Consider the following 19,356-nt stretch of genomic DNA (forward strand, 5'->3'; position numbering starts at 1 on the left):
TCCTAGATCAAGTCTTACTTTTTCTTTGAAGTCTTTCACAATTCTTATTTATTTTTCTATTGAGTCATATTGAGATCAGAGGTTATGGAGTTTGGCTGGTATCAGCATTAGGAGGACCAAATGTAATTCCTGTCTCAGACATTTACGAGCCTTGGTAGCTCTGTAAATGTCACTTAACTTCTGCAAATCTCACTGTTCTCATCTATAAAATATGAGTAATGATAATATCTAAGTGTTATAAATGGAAAAGGTTATAATGGAGGCAATGCTTTGCCAACTTCAAAACATTATATACATGACTCATTGCCATTATCATCTTTGTCATTTGACCACATACTTATCTCTTGTATTATTGTCTTACTATTTGTCTTATCATATGGTTTGACATTGTGTGTGTGTGTGTGTGTGTGTGTGTGTGTGTGAGAGAGAGAGAGAGAGAGAGAGAGAGAGAGAGAGAGAGAGAGAGAGAGAGAGAGAGAGCTGTCTTATTTTTCCAATTTGGTTCTGTACTCCTTGAAAGTAGGAATATTTTTTTATCTCTCTCCTCCTTTCCCCACAGTGCTATGTTTACAGTAGAAATGGAACAAAATGTATTGAATTAATGCTGGATATGTAAATTTCTAGAACATTGGTTCAAGGTACCAAAATGATCATTTCCCCTAGGTGTGTTCTTGAAGCCTTGGCTTTGAGGTATACAAAAATTGACATAGGCTGGCCAGTGAAAAAGAATACCAGATACTACAGAAGTATAATCTCATTAGTTACCCAGTCCTCCATAGGTTTTATCACTGTTGAACTACAAGACACATTTGGTATTACCGTTGCAGTAAACCTAAAAGGGGGTAAAATGTGTGTTTAGAGGGGGGAGGTGCAGGTAAAGGTATTGTTTTTGGTTGTGACAATTAGGTCACCAGCAAGAGAGAATTTCTTAAAGGTGGTTATTATAGCCCTAGGTTAATGACTTCTACCTAGTGAAGCAGTTATTAAGGAACAATGTCCTAATCATGTCAATTTGAAGTGTCCCTCAGACTCTTAGATCAGATGAATTGTGATGACCATCTCTGTTCGAAGCAATTTAGTTATGATACTGACTCTGGATGAGCACATGCAAGAATACTTAGATCACACAGTAACCCCAGAATCTATGCTTGTTGTCAGATGCAAAGAGTCAAGCCACTGGCAGAAGCTAGGCATCACAAGGCCTCAGAAGATCTTATCTGGTTAGCACTTTGCTGATGTGATCAAAAGGTGAAGATATAAAAGTGAGCATAAGAGTGCCAGATGTACTCTTTAAGACAAGGAGATGATAGTAAAAATAATTATTATAATTGTTACATAAATACTAGCTATTATTATAAAGGTAACTATCATAGCTAGAATTCCTGTTGAACTGTATGGTTCAGAAGGCATTCACATATTAACTCATTTGATTTGACTTGAATTTATTTGATATGATTACAAACCATGTCATGAAACTAAAATAAATGCAATCATTTATGAAGAAAGTATTTATTACGTTTTTATGTGTAAAGCACTATGTGAAGTTCTAGGTTATAAAAAGAAAAACTCAGAAAGAAATGAAACCTGTGAAAAAAAATGTTGGGCCCTTTTTTATCTCTGAATATACTCTCTTAATGATCAACAAAGTTCCGATATCATCCTTAAATAAATGATTCTCGTATGTGTATACTCAAATCTAATCTCTTTCTTGAATACCAGTCTCACCTCTCTACCTGTTTATTGAAAATCTCCTGAATGTACTTGAGACATCCAAAATCTAACATATCCAAAACAAAACTCTTTTTCTATCCCTCAGCCCCTCCCTCATCCCAACTTGTCCTTCTTCTAAAATTCCTAGTATATGTTTTGGCCAAGATCATTCTCCCATTCCCCCAGGATCTTAACCTTTATTTCTTCCTGTCCTTCAGCCCCTATATCCAAATAGCTCTGAAATCTTGTTGTTTCTATCTCTACAATATCTGGTAGAAACCAGTAACCTTCTCTTCTCTTATGGGGACATGTCCTTAGTTCAAGGATTATTCACCTCTCCCAGCTTAATTGACCTAATCACTTGCATCCCTCCGATATGTCTTCTTTCAGGTCCATTCTAAACATAGATGCTGAAGGAATCTTATTAAGGCATAGTTAAGACCAAGTCTCTCCCCTACTCAAAAGTCTTTAGTATCCCTCCCCATTACTTATAATATAGAGTAGCCTGTCATTTAAGACCTTCTATAATATGATTCCTACGGCCTTCTCAGGTTTATTTTATGCTACCTTGACATCCCTCATCATGAATTCTATATCTAGACTAAATGATGGGTTTGTTTTCAGAGCACATATTTTGTTGTTTTTCTTTTCAAATCTCAACACTTCTATTACCCCTCTCTCTATGACCTAAGCCAAATTTCTTAAGCTCTCCCTCTCTGTTTGCTTATATTTAATATGAAGAGGTTGTACTGGCAATGATGTAAATCCAAGTAGAAACAAATCCTTGAAGGCCACATATTGACTTCTAGATCTAAACCCATGATTGAATAATTGCCTTGTTTTGTGTAAGGAAGTGTGGGTACAATGGAAAAAAAGTTGAATGTGGAATCAGAGGATGCAGTTCTGAATCCTGTTTCTGCCACAGACTACACACTCATAATAGTCTTGGGCAAATCATTTCACTCCTCTGGACATCAACTTCCCTACCTCTAAAATAAAAGAGGTGGACTAGAATACTTTTGTAATTCCTTTCCAGTTCTAAATCCATTAATATTTTCCAAAACTTGATTCTTTAATTCCCAAAACTATGTTTTCATGCAAGCTATTTCTCATGCCTAAAATGTGATATCTCATGATCTCTATCCTTTCAAACCCATAGTGTTTTGTTTTGTTTTGTTTTGTTTTATTTTTCAGAGTTGAGTTCAGTTGTCATGTCATCCAACAAGCTTTCCCCGGGGGTCAACATTCTTTCCCTTCTCAATTGGTTTCATAATATGCTTATTTTTGTACATGTTGCAATTCCCTCACTAGGAAAAAAAAAACTTCTTAAGACCAGGACTGTTTCATTTGTCTTTGGTACCTGGAATATGCTAACATTTTAATAACAATAACTAGCATTTTTATGGCACTTAAATGTTTGTGAAGTGCTTTATGTGCCACCTCCTTTGGTCCTCACAATAACCCAATGAGTAGGAGCTATTAGCATCCTCTGAGGCAGAGAGATGGGAAATGATTTGTTCAGTGTCAAGCAATAGGTCTGATAAAAAATTAAAACTTAACACCACCCTGACTCCAAGTTCAACTCTATCCATAGTGCCACCTTAACCTGTTTTTGTTATCTTGACTAAATTGAAGTCAATTAAGGTCTAAGCTATATGTATGTGTGTATGTATTCATGTATGCACACTTATGTAAGTATTTGATAGGCAAATGGTACAAATGTAAAATACATTAAAAAATTCTGCTCCTTCTGTCTTCTCATCAGAAAGAATGATCATCCTAGAAAGGGTAGGAAGATTTTGACCCTAAATATATTAAATAGAAAGTGGAAACCATAGATAAATGTTGAAAAAGGGATGAACTAGCTGCCTAAATGGGTTCTGGCCTAAATGTGCTGCATTGCACAAGATTTTGAAGTGATATTCAGATATGGTCACCGAATCATACTCTTTATTAAAAAGTCAGGAGAGAGGAAAATGTTCTCATCCTAAAAACAACTAAATAAATAAATAAGGCATACATCCTGAAAATATAGATGTGTTGAGTTTGTGTTGATAATTCCATATTCCAGAATGGGTTATGAAATCTCTGGATGATGAAATCAATGGTTATTGTATGTATGCTTGGGGGAAAAAAGGTGAAGTTTAGGCATCAGCATGATTTCATTAAGAGTAGTTCATGCCAAACTATCCTATTTCTTTTTCAGATGGTTATTGTAATGAGGAAATGCTGCATTAATAGGGCATTAGGATTTTATTTAAACATTTGGAAAAATCTTTCAACAACTTCTGGGGTAAGAGTGAGAAATGTGGAACACTATAATTAGATGAGTTAATAGTTGATTAGGTAATCAGATCTAAAGTGGTGTTATGGCTTACAGACCAGTTCTTGGTCCTGTTTTCAGTATTTTTTTTATTATGACTTGGATGAAGAAAAGAAAGACATAGTTATCAAATCTGTGCATGACAAAAGGACTAGTACAAGTAATTAATATGTTGGATGATAATCAGTATTCAAAAAGTTTTAGGCAGGCTAGAAGAATGAACTAAATCTAGTAGGATGACATATAACAGAAAAAATGCAAAATTTTGCACTTAGAATCCAAACAATAACACTACACTTACAGGATGGGAGACAGATTGCTTAAGAGGAGTACATGTGATATGGAGGGATTTTAGTGCAACCAAACTCAATGAATGAATCAGGTGGGCAAATTCATTGTCCCCTCCCTCCCCCCAAAATTCACATTTGGAATATTACGCTTAATTCTTGGTGTAGCACTCTGGAGGATGAATTTGGATAAGGGATATCCAGAGGGTGGGGAATGGAATAAGGAAGAAACTAAGAACTGTGTCCCCATGAGAAATAGTTGATGGACCCAGAATTATTCAGGTTCAAGGAGAGAGTCTTAGTGGAAAACCAATAGCTGCCATGAAAATTTGATGATCTTTGATTTAGATGGGGGATTGACTTCATTTATGTAGTCCTCAAGGAGTAGAACTTGGACAAATGGGCAGAGTTGAAGGGTGAAAGATTTCAGCTGAGTAAAAGAAAGTATGAAAACTGGAACTGTTTAAAAAAAGAATGCCTGTAAGGCAAAGAGTTACCCATCATTAGAAGTGTTCAGAGAAAACCTGGATGACATGTCAGAGATTCTACCAAGAGAATTTCTGTATAGGATATGGAGTTCAACTTGCAAGGTAATTTATAAGGTCCCTTCTAACTCTGAAGATTTTGTACTATTTACCTTTGGTTATCCTTAATTGGTCCGATATTTAAGTTGCTTTAAAGAGAAAAAGCATCTAAGTAAGCATCTTGGTTTTCTAATGGACAATGAATCAGTGCGTAATTGGTAGTGAGAAAATCTTCAACAAGTCTGGTGAAAAAAGGGAAATTAGATCTGGAATAAATGTAACCATATTCTCTTGGAACATGCAAAGCAGAGAAATGCTAAAAAAAAATCCTTAGAATCATATCTTAAAGGGAAAAAAATATTTTGCTAGACTACAAAGAAGAGGAATTTTGTAGAATTACATTAGATGATATAATTGCTGCTGCAGCTGAAGTGAAAATGTATTTAATTTATTACTCAAGATTTAAGTGTTAGAAAGAAATTTGTAGCAAAGTGCTTTTTAGGGGGGGACACATGATCATTGAAAACATTCTATTTACAATTCAAGTCAGCAGCAAGAAGAAGTATTGCATTGGAGCAGTTTCTTTTACATATTTTTGGATGATATTATCACTCTGTCCTTTGTGTTGATTAAAATGTACATTTCTGCACAAAGGTCAATGAGCTGATAGTTCTTAGTCATAAGATGTCAAAGAGAATATCATAGGTCATAGGAAGAGTCAGAGCTACCCAGTTTCTGATGAAAGCAAATATGCCTCAACTATTTATTCTTCCTCTTTCAAGTAAATAAGGATTTCTCATCTTCTTGAGCTATTGGTAGGAGAAACATTGGCATACATATATTAGAATATTGACTGACATTACAAGGATTTAAAATGTAAGGGGTTTGTTTATTCTCCTTTTATCAAGCAGTTTTTTTTTTCTACAGACAGAACATCCACATGTTGTATGTTACAGAAAAAGAGTGTATGAGACAGACCTACTGTAAATCATCAAATAACAGCTTACATGGCTCATGTTCACAATGGGAGAAATTGTTAAAAGGCAAAGCAGATTCAGTAACAAGAAACAAAAGCTGATTGCAGTTGTTTATTAAATCTATCTCCCAGGAAATTTCCTCAAGCTAAAGGAAGATCTACTGTACCACACAGTGCAGGATGCTATATTCACAGAAGAGATTACACAGTATAAAATTCCAGTTTTCTAAACATTTTACACAATCTAAACCAGATCAAAGTTTATAGTTTTAAAAAGACCTTTTCTAGTTGCCTTTACTAAATGGAAGTCATTCCAATAGTTCATAAGCATTTTTTTTATCAAAGTAAGTGTAAGGAAAAAAACTCTCTAAACATGTATGCAGTTATGGGAGATATGGGCATTATTTCAATAAACTAACTCTCTGTTGTGTGTTTTGCTGGGAAGGAGGGATAGGCAGAGAAACAGAGAGACAGAAAATCTTAGAAATTGATATTGAGAAACAGTGGAAGAGATAGATTCAGAGAAAAGATTGACATTGAGAGACAGAGAGAAACAGAAAGACAAAGAGTGATATAAAAAGAAAGAGAGACTGGAAAAAGTAAAGGGAGGGGTCGTGGAGAGAGATAGAGACACAGCCAAAAAGAATAGAAAAGAATGAAGAATCGTGAAAGAAAGAGTATGATAGTCTCCATATGGTGTCCTAAAGGAGAGGAGTTTCTAGCTTTTCACCTAAAGGGGGACAATCTATTGAGTGAATATTTAGCAATTATGTAGGGGAGAAGAACACTAAGTCAATGACAAAAAAGTGATGAAAATACAGGTAATATTTTGAGAAAATACAGGTAAATAGCAAAGGCAATGGATGATCAATCATAGCTTAAACTATTAGTAGAGGGGTTAATAATCTTTTTATCTGAATCATATATCTAAATCATCAAACACCTAATACAAAATAAGCTTTATAGTCAGATCTGGGGTTCATTTCATTACATGAAATTTTCTCTAAGCACATATATATGATCCAATCCCTGGGCTATCTGGAAAGGAAGAAATGAACATCTACTCACTACTGATGAAGGAAAAGGTCTGTATATAAGCAGGTGACATACTAAACAAAACCCGCAATAAAAATATACCCATACTCTAGAGATTAGAAACATTCTGAGTACAGAAGACCCTACAAGCATTTTTCCCACATCCCTTTACCTCCCCTCCATGCTATGTGGTACACTCAATTTCCAGTTCTATCTTCTGTTACCTACATACACCCCAGGGCCAATTTATGCCTTCGAAAAGAGTAATTAACTGAGGGTCAAACAAACGACTGAAGGCAAGATTTGACTAAGGAGGGACTACATGTTTTTCTTTCCTAGGACCATCCATGTAAAACCACATGAGAATATATTATCTTTCTTCTCTTCTTTTTCCTCATGAGACATTCCCTTCAAGGCACAAGAAGATTATAAATAGTAGACAGGACAGAATGCTTTCATTTCAGAATTCTAAGGTTGCACATACCTTTATTTGTGATTTGAAGTAAACTGAAAGAGGGAAAAAATAGCAACAAAAATTTAAAAAAAATCACCCTTAAAATGTAATGGAGGTTAAGTACCAGGAAAATTTCCCCAATTTTGATATAACTTGCTAAATTTTCTGGAAATTTCTCTGTGATCATCAGTTTACAGTGTAACTATAGAACTTTCTTTTAAACAAGTTGGACAATTCCCCACTATTTCTGATATTGATTGCAATCAGTATGTCTTAAAAAGACATACTGTCATACCGAAATCCACATTCCATTGGGTCACCAAATGATGTAAGTTATACCAGGTTAGAATATAAACTTCCAAAGAAAAACCGTAAGTTGAAAGAATGGAGTTAAGTGCAATGTACTATAAAACTATTCATTCAGTAGTTATCTAACTTGGTTCTTTAGGCATCTCCAACCCAAATGACTGTGTTTCCTTTCTCTACTTCAGTGATCTCACAGTTTAACTTATTGAGTCGTCCATCTAAGATAAATAGGGATTCCTTGGATGGTGTCATCAAGTATTGGCCAAAGAGCCCACTGTCCTTGATTAACCTGTTTTTTCGGTTCCAAGGCCATTCTTCTGCCTTTAAAGGCTCCTTGAGGCTCTTGATCATTTTAACCTTCCCAGAGGCAAGTTCTACAAAGAGCACATCTGTTTGCATGCCTGAGCTGCCATAGACATTGTACTGGTGGGCTTCGGTAAAAGAGGGCTGGAAGGCCACATCAGATATATGCAGGTTAGTGTGAATATCAAATGCATCCTGGATTTCTCCTCTTATGGTAATGTACTGGACCCTCATAAGGCCTCTCACATCATCAATGCTTATAAGATAGTGTCCATCTGGAGAAACATATGGGGTACCCATAACATCACCATTGTATCCAATGACTGAGTCAGTCACACTGTCCACCATGAGTTGGGGTGGAATAGCCCCAGTACTGTCAGGGCTGCAACTGATAAAATAGTATCCTCCAAGGTGAGTGTAAGCCAGAGATTGAGGAATGCAGTTGTAGTCTTTTAAGCTAATTGTCTTTATATATGACAGAGTTTCAAGATCAATTTTCTGGAGTAGAGCTTCATCTTTGTGAAGAATGAATCCGAACCTAAAAGAAAAAGAAAAAGAAAAAAAAGTTAAGAAATCACAGTGTTATGCTACAATGATGAAGATACTTTGTGGGTTAAAGTACTAAGGCCATAAAAGATCTTTGCATCAAGTTTTCTTCTTTGTACCCTCAAGCTTAATTGGAAAAAAAGATCTAAAATCCAACTTCTTCTAAATCACATTTTCCTTATTTTGTGTCAATTATAATTAGCATATATAAAGTAAAATAGCTAAAATAAAGTGTCTAGTAAATTTGGCAGAAGATACTTTGTTTTCTCATAGGTCTTTATTACATATAGGGAAACAAAGTTGGCCATGATTCTGCTTGTCTCTCAGCCTAAGGAGAGCGTGTTTCATTTTAGGATTACTAAAGAGGTTAAGCCTGGACATGTGATTGGATTGTCACAGGGAACTTCTGGGTATGGAAACGCCTTTATACAAAATTGGTTTGTCATCTTAACTACAGCTTACAATAGGAGGCTAGAAAACTAAGAAGGGTTAAATGCTTGCTCAGAATCACACAGTTAATATTTATAATGGGGGGCACTGGGACCCTAGTCTTCCTGACACTAAAGTTTACTATTTACTACACTATACTGCCTTTCTAAATATTATGAAAGCTTTAGGGGACAAGAGAGTCATGTACCAATCTAGCTGCTGTCATTCTCTTCATTTGCTCTTCATTTTCTTAAGGACATCAAGTTAATTCAACATTCATTGTTATTCTGATAATTATCCAAATAGTTTTCATTTAATTCGACTGAAATAATTATCTCAAAAAATTATAATTTACGACATCCAACTATCAGATTTGAATTTGATATATTTTAAGATCTCTTTTGTCTTGCCTGTCACCTTTGTCAGTTCTGCCCTAATTCCCTAAACAAATCACTGGGCATAAATGTCATGCATAGAACTTGATCATTCTGAAATTTATCCTTTTTCCAATCATATGACTGTCTTCTACGCCTGAGTTTTAATTCTATATTCTTATAAGAGTGTCATAAAATGTTATTTGAGATTCTATTATGTTTCTAGTAAAGAATAGTTCAAATGAACAAGTCATTTGGACAGTTTTTTTTTTCATTAATTATGTCTTCATTTCAGTCTTTTCTAAAAGCATAACTGAGCTGTTCTGAATCCTAGCTGCAGGGTGTCAGAGGTCCCTACTGCTCAGTGTTAATATATTTGGAAATCCTGACAGAGTGAGTCAGTGAGTTAATAGTATTAACAGAAAGTAATTGTTACTGGGAGAGAAAAGTATCTTCTATTGACTGAACAAGATTAGATGCAAATTTGATTTTAGTCAAACTGATTCTAGTCATACTTTGCTTCAGTTTCACTTTAAATAAAACCCCTTTTCAAATGTTGCCAAACCTAGAGGCAGTGGGAAGAGTACTGATTCAGGAGCCAAAAGACATGGGTTCAAATCCTCTCTCTATTATTCATTGCCTGTGTGATCTTAGGTAAAGTCACTTAAACTACCTGGGCTTCAGTCTTCTTGTCTTTAAAAAGGGGGTTGATCAAGGGTGATACTGTCACATATATCATGTTACAGAAATATAAAAATGCTCATAATCTACATTTTAAATCAAAAAGATTAAAAATACATTGTGTTTCTATCACTTATACAGTTTAACTGGAAGATTCTAAATGGAGAAATGGAGACTTCTAAATTCAAATAATTGCCATTATTCTCATCGTATTTCCTTCTTTAAAATCGTAGATGAGTACACCTCACTCAGTCTAATAAATGACTGAGAAATTAAATGATCATTATGTTTCTTGCAATGCAAGAGAGTTAGCAATAACACATTTTTAGCATGATATAGAACGGTTACAATGATTACCTTGAAAACAAATCAGTAAGACTTTGTGATAGTAAAAGTATTTTACTAAGGGAGAAATGATAACTTATTTAAAAAATCTTTTACTTGTTTAATGTAATAACAGAAAGACCAATAGAGTTCGTATGAAAAAATTTAATCATTCTCTGGACTTGATATCCAGAGACCATTCTTCCTTTCTCTAGGAGAGATTAATCCAGTCTTGTTTGGAATATCACCCTGAGCTTGAGCTATTCTGTTTGATGACAGCAAAGTGACTAGCCTTCTACAGACTATGCTTTATTTTTCATCACAGCATCCACTCTGGACATTTTGTTATCTGCTTTGCCATGGCAAATGTAGCCGCTATCTCTTGCTATTGTTTCCTCTTTCGACCTCTTGCTCAAGCAACTCTAATCAAATTAAAATTACCATGATTCCTGAGGTGAAAATAAGGCAATTGACTGACCTTTTGTCATTTTTTTTCAATCTGTCCAAGTCATAAATCCTTTCCCTACCTACCACTCTTCTATATGGGTCATCTTCACCTACTTGAAGCAAGGGAGAACTTTTACATTTATATCCAAAATGCCTGGCATGCAGTAGATATTTAACAAATATATTTTATTTTTATTTATTTTTCCTTTCTTTTATTTTTCCTTTATTTTGTTATATTCTATACTCATTTGCAAAACTTATCTTCTTAAGATTCCCCACTACCAACATGTCTTTGAAGAAGGCAATGATTCTCAGAATGGTTTTCAAATGTTTAAATGTCAAAAATAAATCTGTGACGAACGTACGTGCAATAGATATCTCAATGTATAGCCAATGGCAAATATTGCTATAGCAGTTAAGGGGTTGGCTCTATAAGCTAAGGACTTGAGTGTTGTAACTGGATAATGAAAAATAAATTGATTGAACCTCCTACATTAATTCTACATCTTTGTGTAAGTATTGTAAGTATCACTGTAAGATCATTTTGTATAAAATGAGTGTCCCTTCTTTTGTGAGTTTTTTTCTTCATCTGTACACTCTTTGAGATCCTAGATGTCTGTGTGTGTGCGAGTACATACAGCTGGTATTGCCTACAAAATAACGATCTATGGTAGGAAGCATTGTCTTTTTCTCTTCTACATGGTAAATGTGCCTTGAGGCAAAACTAGCAATGGACATATTTAATGAATGCAATAAGTCAATCAATCATTGACTGTTGGACTGATCTCGCAAACTTGAGGCAGCTTGTCCCTTTAGATTATCATTATATGTTCGATAATGAGACAATGTCAGACAAACTTGCACCAACTTCACCTGTACCATTTTTCTCTGCAGGAAAAAAAAATGAAGGCCTTGAATCTTCAGAGATATTAATTCTGAATCTTTCAGAAGTAATTAAAATTTAAAAGGAACAAAAAAACAGGCTGGTTAAAAATGCAGAAGCTCCATGTGAGGTGATAAAATGATGTCTATTTTTACACCTAGACTGTGACTTGGGATCTAGCAGCAAAAGCAGTGGAATCCAAGTATCTTCAAGTTTTCACCAATGATTTATAGGATAGGAAGTGATGTGTTTAATTCAAAGTTTCCCCTAGTACAGGTTGATGTGTGGAGGCCTCCCACTGTTCATTAAACCCTGATTAGTATTTATGATATTTTCAACCTTCATGTCTGCTTAGTGTAATAAAATCTTGCAAAGTGTCAGGCCGAACATTGTCTCACTAATGTTTGTCAGAGTATATAAAGAAAGTAAAGAAGTCTGAGTCCTGTGAAGAATGAGAGTTAAAACCTATTTTAAAATAACTTCTTTTACAGTTAATGAAACTAGGTAATTGTAGTCTCTAGGCATGGTGTTTGTCAGAGACAGTTAACAGAATTGTATTTTCTTGTTTCTTTCCTCAGTTATGCTTCCCCTGCATTGTTTAATAAATTTTTTCCTTGTTTAAGCTTAAAAGGGGGGTTCAGTTTTATTTTGTGGTCTATGCTAAAAAGAAAAAAAAAGTCAAGTCAATATCCTATTTTTTAAACAGCACCATTTTGTCAATTTGAATTACCATCTAATAGAATTCTAGCCTATACACAACAACAGGCAGTTACTAGGTGCCAGGTATAGTGGTAAGTGCTAGGACAGAAAGACAAAACAAGGCAATTTCTTTTCATAAGCAACTTAAATCTTAATGAGAGAAGTCCATCCAGATTAGTCCAGTAAAAGATTCATTAAGCCATCTTGCATTAGCAAAGCGCTATAAAAAGTATGGGAAATGCAGGACAAAACAGAACAAAAATAGTAACTACCCTTAAGGGACATTCTAACATTCTACTGTGGTGGTTATAACATTTGAACATGAATACACATACATTTATGTGTTATCATATAAAGTATTATTATGTTATCATAGTAAAACTACTATACTATTGTATCATTATATCATAAATAATAAAGCATACGTAATAATTTGAGGGCACATGAAAAACTACCAATTCAATTGTTAGTGTGCCATGAGGAATTGCCATAAGACATCTGAAATTTGTTATTCCAGTTTTATAGATTGTAGAAAAAAAGACTAACATTTTGGCCACAGGTCTCAGAATCAACTTCAAATTATAGTGAGAGAGGTGTAATCAGGAAACAATCCAAATTGTATCATGTCAAATAGCATTATCAACCTAATCACCTGTAAGGAAAAAATTCTGTGACCCAGGTGACAGTCCATTTATTATTACATATTGGAGCAATATTGATTGCCAAAATAAATAATGAAGTGGAAATATTTTGGACAGATCCCGGAAGATGTTTGTAAAGGAATTTAACTTGACTTCAAGTCTTGTAATTAATCACTTCCCAAAGGGTTTTAAGATAGGAAATATGGTGTCTTGGAAAGAGGCAAAGTACCTGGATTCAAATCCTGGCTCCACTATATTCACCTCTCTGTGCTTCAGTTTTCTCATCTTCAAATAGAGAAGGTTGGACTATTTCGCTTCTTAGGACTTAGGACTGTTCTTCCTCCAAATCTGTCCATGACAGGACTTGATTAAATACTCTTAAAGTTCCCTCTAAGCTCTGATATCTTAAGAGTTCTAAGAATGGATAAGGGCTTGTTATTTTAATTAGCAGGTGAGTACATGACTAGATGGACTAAACTTCACTGATATAGCTAATTTTCTGGTTTTGAAGTCTCGAACTAAAAATATGACACATGCCATTATTCACTATGTTTCATGTTCCTGTGTACTTAGCTCTTTGTTTCTATGATTGTTTGCTGACTCCTGTGAGAAAAAATTGAATGATGTCAAATCAAATGCCAAAGGATTAAATTTATAGCTGACATTTTTTTAGAAAGAAAATGTCTATTTTTTCTTTGAAAATTTATTAATGCATGTGATATATTAATCATTTAATTTAATCCTGAAAAGATATTTACATACACAAAATATAAAGTTTTATCTTGACAGTAAGTGGCTCAAGAAATGACAATATAACAAAGCTAAGATACAGATCTGTGCCTTAATGTTCCTACGAGGTAAGTCATGAAAGCACCAAAAAAATAAAGATATAAATTATGAAAAGCACCGAGACAGCATTTTGGGTGAGAGTCGTAGTCTCATAATTCTTATTTCAACACAAGCCTACTAAGAGTACGATCTGAATGATGCACTCATGAGACAGTACAAAGTCACAATGAAAAAAAGAAAAAGAAAAACAAGAAGGATTCAGAAAAGAAATAGTGGAAATATTTCCACTTAAAAATAATGCAAAACAAGAAATTCTTTTTAAAAATGATAATGCCTCTAAAATAATGTCCATATGTGATATCCCTTCTTTTGCCCAGTTTTCTTAACTTTGTAGTTAGTTGTGGCTTCTCTATTCATGTTTTGCTGCTCTTCTATGAATGTAAACACAATAGGTGAGTAGCTTAATTTGTTGTAACTGATACAATATCTTAAAGCTTGAACCATTGCCCAGTACAGTTACAGCCTATAGAATAGCTTACTATTCAATAGAAAGAGAGAACAGGGTTGACACATTTGCAATTAAAAAAAAAAATATTGACAAATAAGACTTTTCGTATCCTGTGTAAAAGCATCTAGCTGACCTTATAAAATGCACCAATGAAGGATATCTCTTCATAAAAGACAGTACATTAATAGCTGGAAAACAAAAGCAGCAAAAAGAAATAAAATCTGGCACTTTTGTTTCAGTCTCATAAAGAGCATAAAGATTTCTGGGTAGCTTGAATACATTGATCCATATGAGAGATGACTGTCTAAAACTATGAGGATAAGGACATATAAAATGTATGTGTGCATGCCTGCCTTTTTTCAGATTTCCTGATAGATCTCAGTATTTCCGTGTTGAAAAATCTCCTCAGACCTTTCCATTCCCTAGAAGGAAGGAAGGAAGGATGGAAGGAAGGAAAGAAGGAAGGAAGGAAGGAAGGAAGGAAGGAAGGAAGGAAGGAAGGAAGGAAGGAAGGAAGGGAGGAAAGACGGGAGGGAGGGAGGGAGGGAGGAAGGAAGGAAGGAAGGAAGGGAGGAAGGAAGGAAGGAAGGGAGGAAGGAAGGGAGGAAGGAAAGAAGTGATGCAGGGAGGGAAAAAGAAAAGAAGGAAAGAAGGGAAGGAGGAAGATAAATTGAACTTTTCTCTTAATTACAAAACAAAAATAAAATAAAAAGATCCTAAAATTTACTCCTGAATATTAAGTTACCTGTGGAGCTTAGATATATTACTGATTGTTTCAGTGTACTATGGTACAATGCACATAGTGCATAGTACATAGATGATTCTTTCATGGCCTATAAGACAACGTAATTTTCTAAAGTGGCCATTACTTTCTTTTTTATTTTATTTAATTTTTTTTATTATTTTTTAATGTTTAACAATCGATGCCATACAATTGAGATTTTATCCCCCCCACACCTACCCCCCTCTACCCCCCTCCCTCCCCACAACTGCATACAATTCTGTATAGATTCTACATATACTTTCCTATTGAGTATATTTTCACTATAGTCATGCTATATAGTCAGACTAAAATAAATGAAAGAAATCGTATAACAAATCAGAACATGATACACAAAAACATACACATACACAAACATGATCTGCTACATTTTGTGAGTGACTTCCATATTTCTTTCTCTGAGTGTGGAAGGCATTTTGCCTTGAGAACCACCTTCGGGATTTTTTTTTTTTTTATAAGAAGTTTTTGCGTTATTACAAAATTCCAAGTCTACCAGAAAAAACTCTCGCACACTGTGGTCGTTGCTGTGCACAAAGTTCTCCTGGTTCTGCTCCTTTCACTCAGCATCAGGTCATATAAGTCCTTCCAGGCCTCTCTGAAGTTTTCTTGTTCATCATTTCTTAGGGCACAATAGTACTCCATTACATTCATATACCATAATTTATTCAGCCATTCCCCAATTGATGGACATCCCCTTGACTTCCAGTTTTTGGCAACTACATAGAGTGCTGCTATAAACATTTTTGTACATGTGGGACCCTTTCCCATTTTTATGATCTCTTGGGGATATAGTCCTAGTAGTGATATTGCTGGGTCAAAGGGTATGCACATTTTTGTAGCCCTTTGGGCATAGTTCCAAATTGCTCTCCAGAATGGTTGGATGCGCTCGCAGCTCCACCAACAATGAATTAGTGTTCCAACTCTCCCACATCCTCTCCAGCATTTATCATTTTCTTGTTCTGTCATGTTTGCCAATCTTATAGGTGTGATGTGGTACCTCAGAGTTATTTTGATTTGCATCTTTCTAATCAATAGTGATTTAGAGCATTTTTTCATATGATTATAGATATCTTTAATTTCTTCCTCTGAAAATTGCCTGTTCATATCCTTTGACCATTTATCAACTGGGGAATGACTTGTATGATTATACATTTGAGTCAGTTCTCTATATATTCTAGAAATGAGGCCTTTATCCCCGAGCTTAGCTGTAAAAATTCTTTCCCAATTAACTACATCCCTCCGGATTTTGGTTGCATTGGGTTTGGTTGTGCAAAAACTTCTCAGTTTAATGTAATCAAAGTTATCCATTTTGCATTTCATAATGCTTTCTATCTCTCCTTTAGTAAAGAATTCTTCGCTTCTCCATAGATCTGATAAATACACTATTCCTTGCTTCTCCAGTTTATTCATGGTATCAATCTTTATACCTAAATCATGTACACATTTGGACTTTATTCTTGTGTGCGGTGTCAGGTATGGGTCTATGCCTAGTTTCCGCCACACTGTTATCCAGTTTTCCCAGCAATTTTTGTCAAACAATGAGTTCTTATCCCAGAAGCTGGGGTCCTTGGGTTTATCAAACAGAAGGTTGCTATATTCCTTGCCTACTGCATCTTGAGTGCCAAGTCTATTCCACTTGTCTACCTCTCTGTCTCTTAGCCAATACCAAGTGGTTTTGATAATTGCTGCTTTATAGTACAGTTTGAGGTCTGGTAGCGCTAGGCCACCTTCCCAAGCATTTCTTTTCATTAGTCCCTTTGATATTCTGGACCTTTTGTTTTTCCAAATGAATTTTGATATTATTTTATCCAGCTCTAGAAAGTAATTGTCTGATAGTTTAATTGGTATGGCACTAAATAAGTATATTAATTTAGGTAGAATTGTCATTTTTATTATGTTAGCACGGCCTACCCATGAGCAACTAATGTTTTTCCACTTACTTAAATCTGACTTTATTTGTGCAAAAAGTGTCTTGTAATTGTGTTCATATAATCCCTGGGTTTGTTTTGGCAGGTAGACTCCTAAGTATTTTATACTGTCTACCCTAGCTTTAAATGGGATTTCTCTTTCTATCTCTTGCTGTTGGACTTTGTTGCTAATATATAGGAACGCAGAAGATTTGTGTGGGTTTATTTTATAACCTGCAATTTTGCCAAAGTTGTTTATTAATTCTAGTAATTTTTTACTTGAATCTCTGGGATTCTCTAGGTAAATCATCATGTCATCTGCAAAGAGTGATAACTTAGTTTCTTCTTTGGCTATTCTTATTTCTTGAATATCTTTATCTTGTCTAATTGCTACAGCTAACATTTCTAGTACCATATTGAATAATAGTGGTCATAATGGACAACCTTGTTTCACCCCTGATCTTATTGGAAATGCATCTAGCTTATCCCCATTGCATATAATGCTTGCTGAAGGTTTTAGATAGATACTGCTTATTATTTTATGGAAAGTTCCCTTTATTCCTACGTTCTCCAGTGTTTTTAGTAGGAATGGGTGTTGTATTTTGTCAAAAGCTTTTTCTGCATCTATTGATATAATCATGTGTTTTTTGTTAGCTTTGTTGTTGATGTGATTGATAATGCTAATAGTTTTCCTAATATTGAACCAGCCCTGTAGTCCTGGTATGAATCCTACCTGATCATAATGTATTAATCTCCTGATAAGATGCTGTATTCGTTTTGCTAAAATCTTATTTAAAATTTTTGCATATATATTCATTAGGGAAATTGGTCTATAATTTTCTTTCTCTGTTTTGTCTCTTCCTGGTTTGGGTATCAAAACCATATTTGTATCATAGAAAGAATTTGTGAGGACTCCTTCTTCCCCAATTTTCAAAAATAGTCTATGTCGTATTGGAATTAACTGTTCTTTCAATGTTTGATAGAATTCACTTGTGAATCCATCTGCAAGGGGCCATTACTTTCAGAGAATAATTGCCTCATACATTTGTATATAGTATTGTATATTGGCTATACTAATTTATAGTTTGTTGGGTAGCAAGCATATACTGTGAAGTCTATAGAGTACCTTTCATACTTATAGGACAGAAATCTATCCTTTAGGAGAACTAAAGCTTAGGATTCAAGAAAGTGAAGCAAGGCTTTTTAAGACTCATTTTTTGAGGTAGAAAATTGTGTATTTTTTAATACATCTGTGAATTAATTCCGGTGAGTGCTGTTATTTATTACATATCGTAATGCCTACACACTCTCTCATTCTCTGTGATTTTCTTATATGGATTTCTATAAATTATCCATGGAAGAATCCTCCAGAATACTGTTCATCTTTCTCTGATTCTTTTAATTATCTTGAGAATATCAATGTAGCTCTTGACCTTATATTCCCAATTTCATTGTACATGCACTCCACTTCCATTTTTGATTTTTCATGTCCTCAAGGATGCCTTTTGTGTTAATTCTCCAGTACAAGTAGTCTTTGATAATAACTTCTGTATGGAGACTAAAGTGTTTAATTTTTTTATGTTTTTTAATATTATGACTTTGCTACTGATGCGCATAATTAAGCTAGGAATTTAGGCAGGGTAGGTGGAAACCATTGACCTTGCCTCATTAGCCTTTCTTATATTCTGGCTAAAATTAATTAGCAGCTAAATCAGAAAACATTTTGGAAATGTGTAAAATTATCAGAGTCCTTGGATCTGTAGTTATTTCTAACAGAAAGGTTTTATTTCTGATCCTGGCACAGCACTCAAAAAACTAAAAATCTATCTTCTCCTAATGCTAATTTGCCTGATTTTGGTTTACTAGACATGATGACTATAACTTAAGATCCATCAGCCTTGTAGATATGTTGTAGATACTATATTAGACTGAAAGTGAATTGGTTTGAATCACTCTTAAGAGATAAAGTCAGAAAATAGGAGGAAGGAAAACCAAGAAGAAAGATGCAAAGACCAGACGAGCAATAAGTCATTGGAGACTGAGAGAAAAGAGAAGCATAACCAAATTCAAAGGATTCCATGTCAATTAAAGAGTAGGTCCAGCAGAGAAGATTCCCTACCCATTAGCAGTGCAAATGATAACTCTAGAAGATAACAAGGGGTCCTTCAATGTGAGAGCTGTAAGTTGAGCCTTCATACATATTCATTACATGTGAGCCCCTCTTTCATAATCCTCAGAACTGGTGTTCTTTACGTTTGTCACACTCTCACTTACTTTGATCATCTGCTGAAACCTATGGACCCATTAACGTTTTTCTTACCTGAATTCATAATTGAAAAATATTCTAAGCAATACCACTTCTGGGTCTATGTTCCAAAGAGATAATGAAGATGGGAAAAGGACCCAGATGGACAAACGTATTTATAGCA

The 19,356-nt window shown here is 34.7% G+C and overlaps 1 protein-coding gene across 4 annotated transcripts in view; it reads right to left on the minus strand.

Moving 5' to 3' along the window:
• Nucleotides 1–5,712: 5,712 nt before the first annotated feature.
• FSTL5 (follistatin like 5) overlaps nt 5,713–19,356 on the minus strand; it is a 1,060,999-nt gene continuing 1,047,355 nt past the window's right edge. For all 4 annotated transcript variants that reach the window (XM_072621397.1, XM_072621400.1, XM_072621398.1 and 1 more), the window contains one exon: nt 5,713–8,456. In XM_072621397.1, the coding sequence (XP_072477498.1) occupies nt 7,754–8,456 (703 nt within the window). In that variant the 3' untranslated portion in view covers nt 5,713–7,753. The remainder of the gene's footprint in view (nt 8,457–19,356) is intronic.

The sequence above is a fragment of the Notamacropus eugenii genome, chromosome 6 (assembly GCF_028372415.1).
Source record: "Notamacropus eugenii isolate mMacEug1 chromosome 6, mMacEug1.pri_v2, whole genome shotgun sequence".
In the NCBI taxonomy this organism is placed as follows: Eukaryota; Metazoa; Chordata; class Mammalia; order Diprotodontia; family Macropodidae; genus Notamacropus; species Notamacropus eugenii.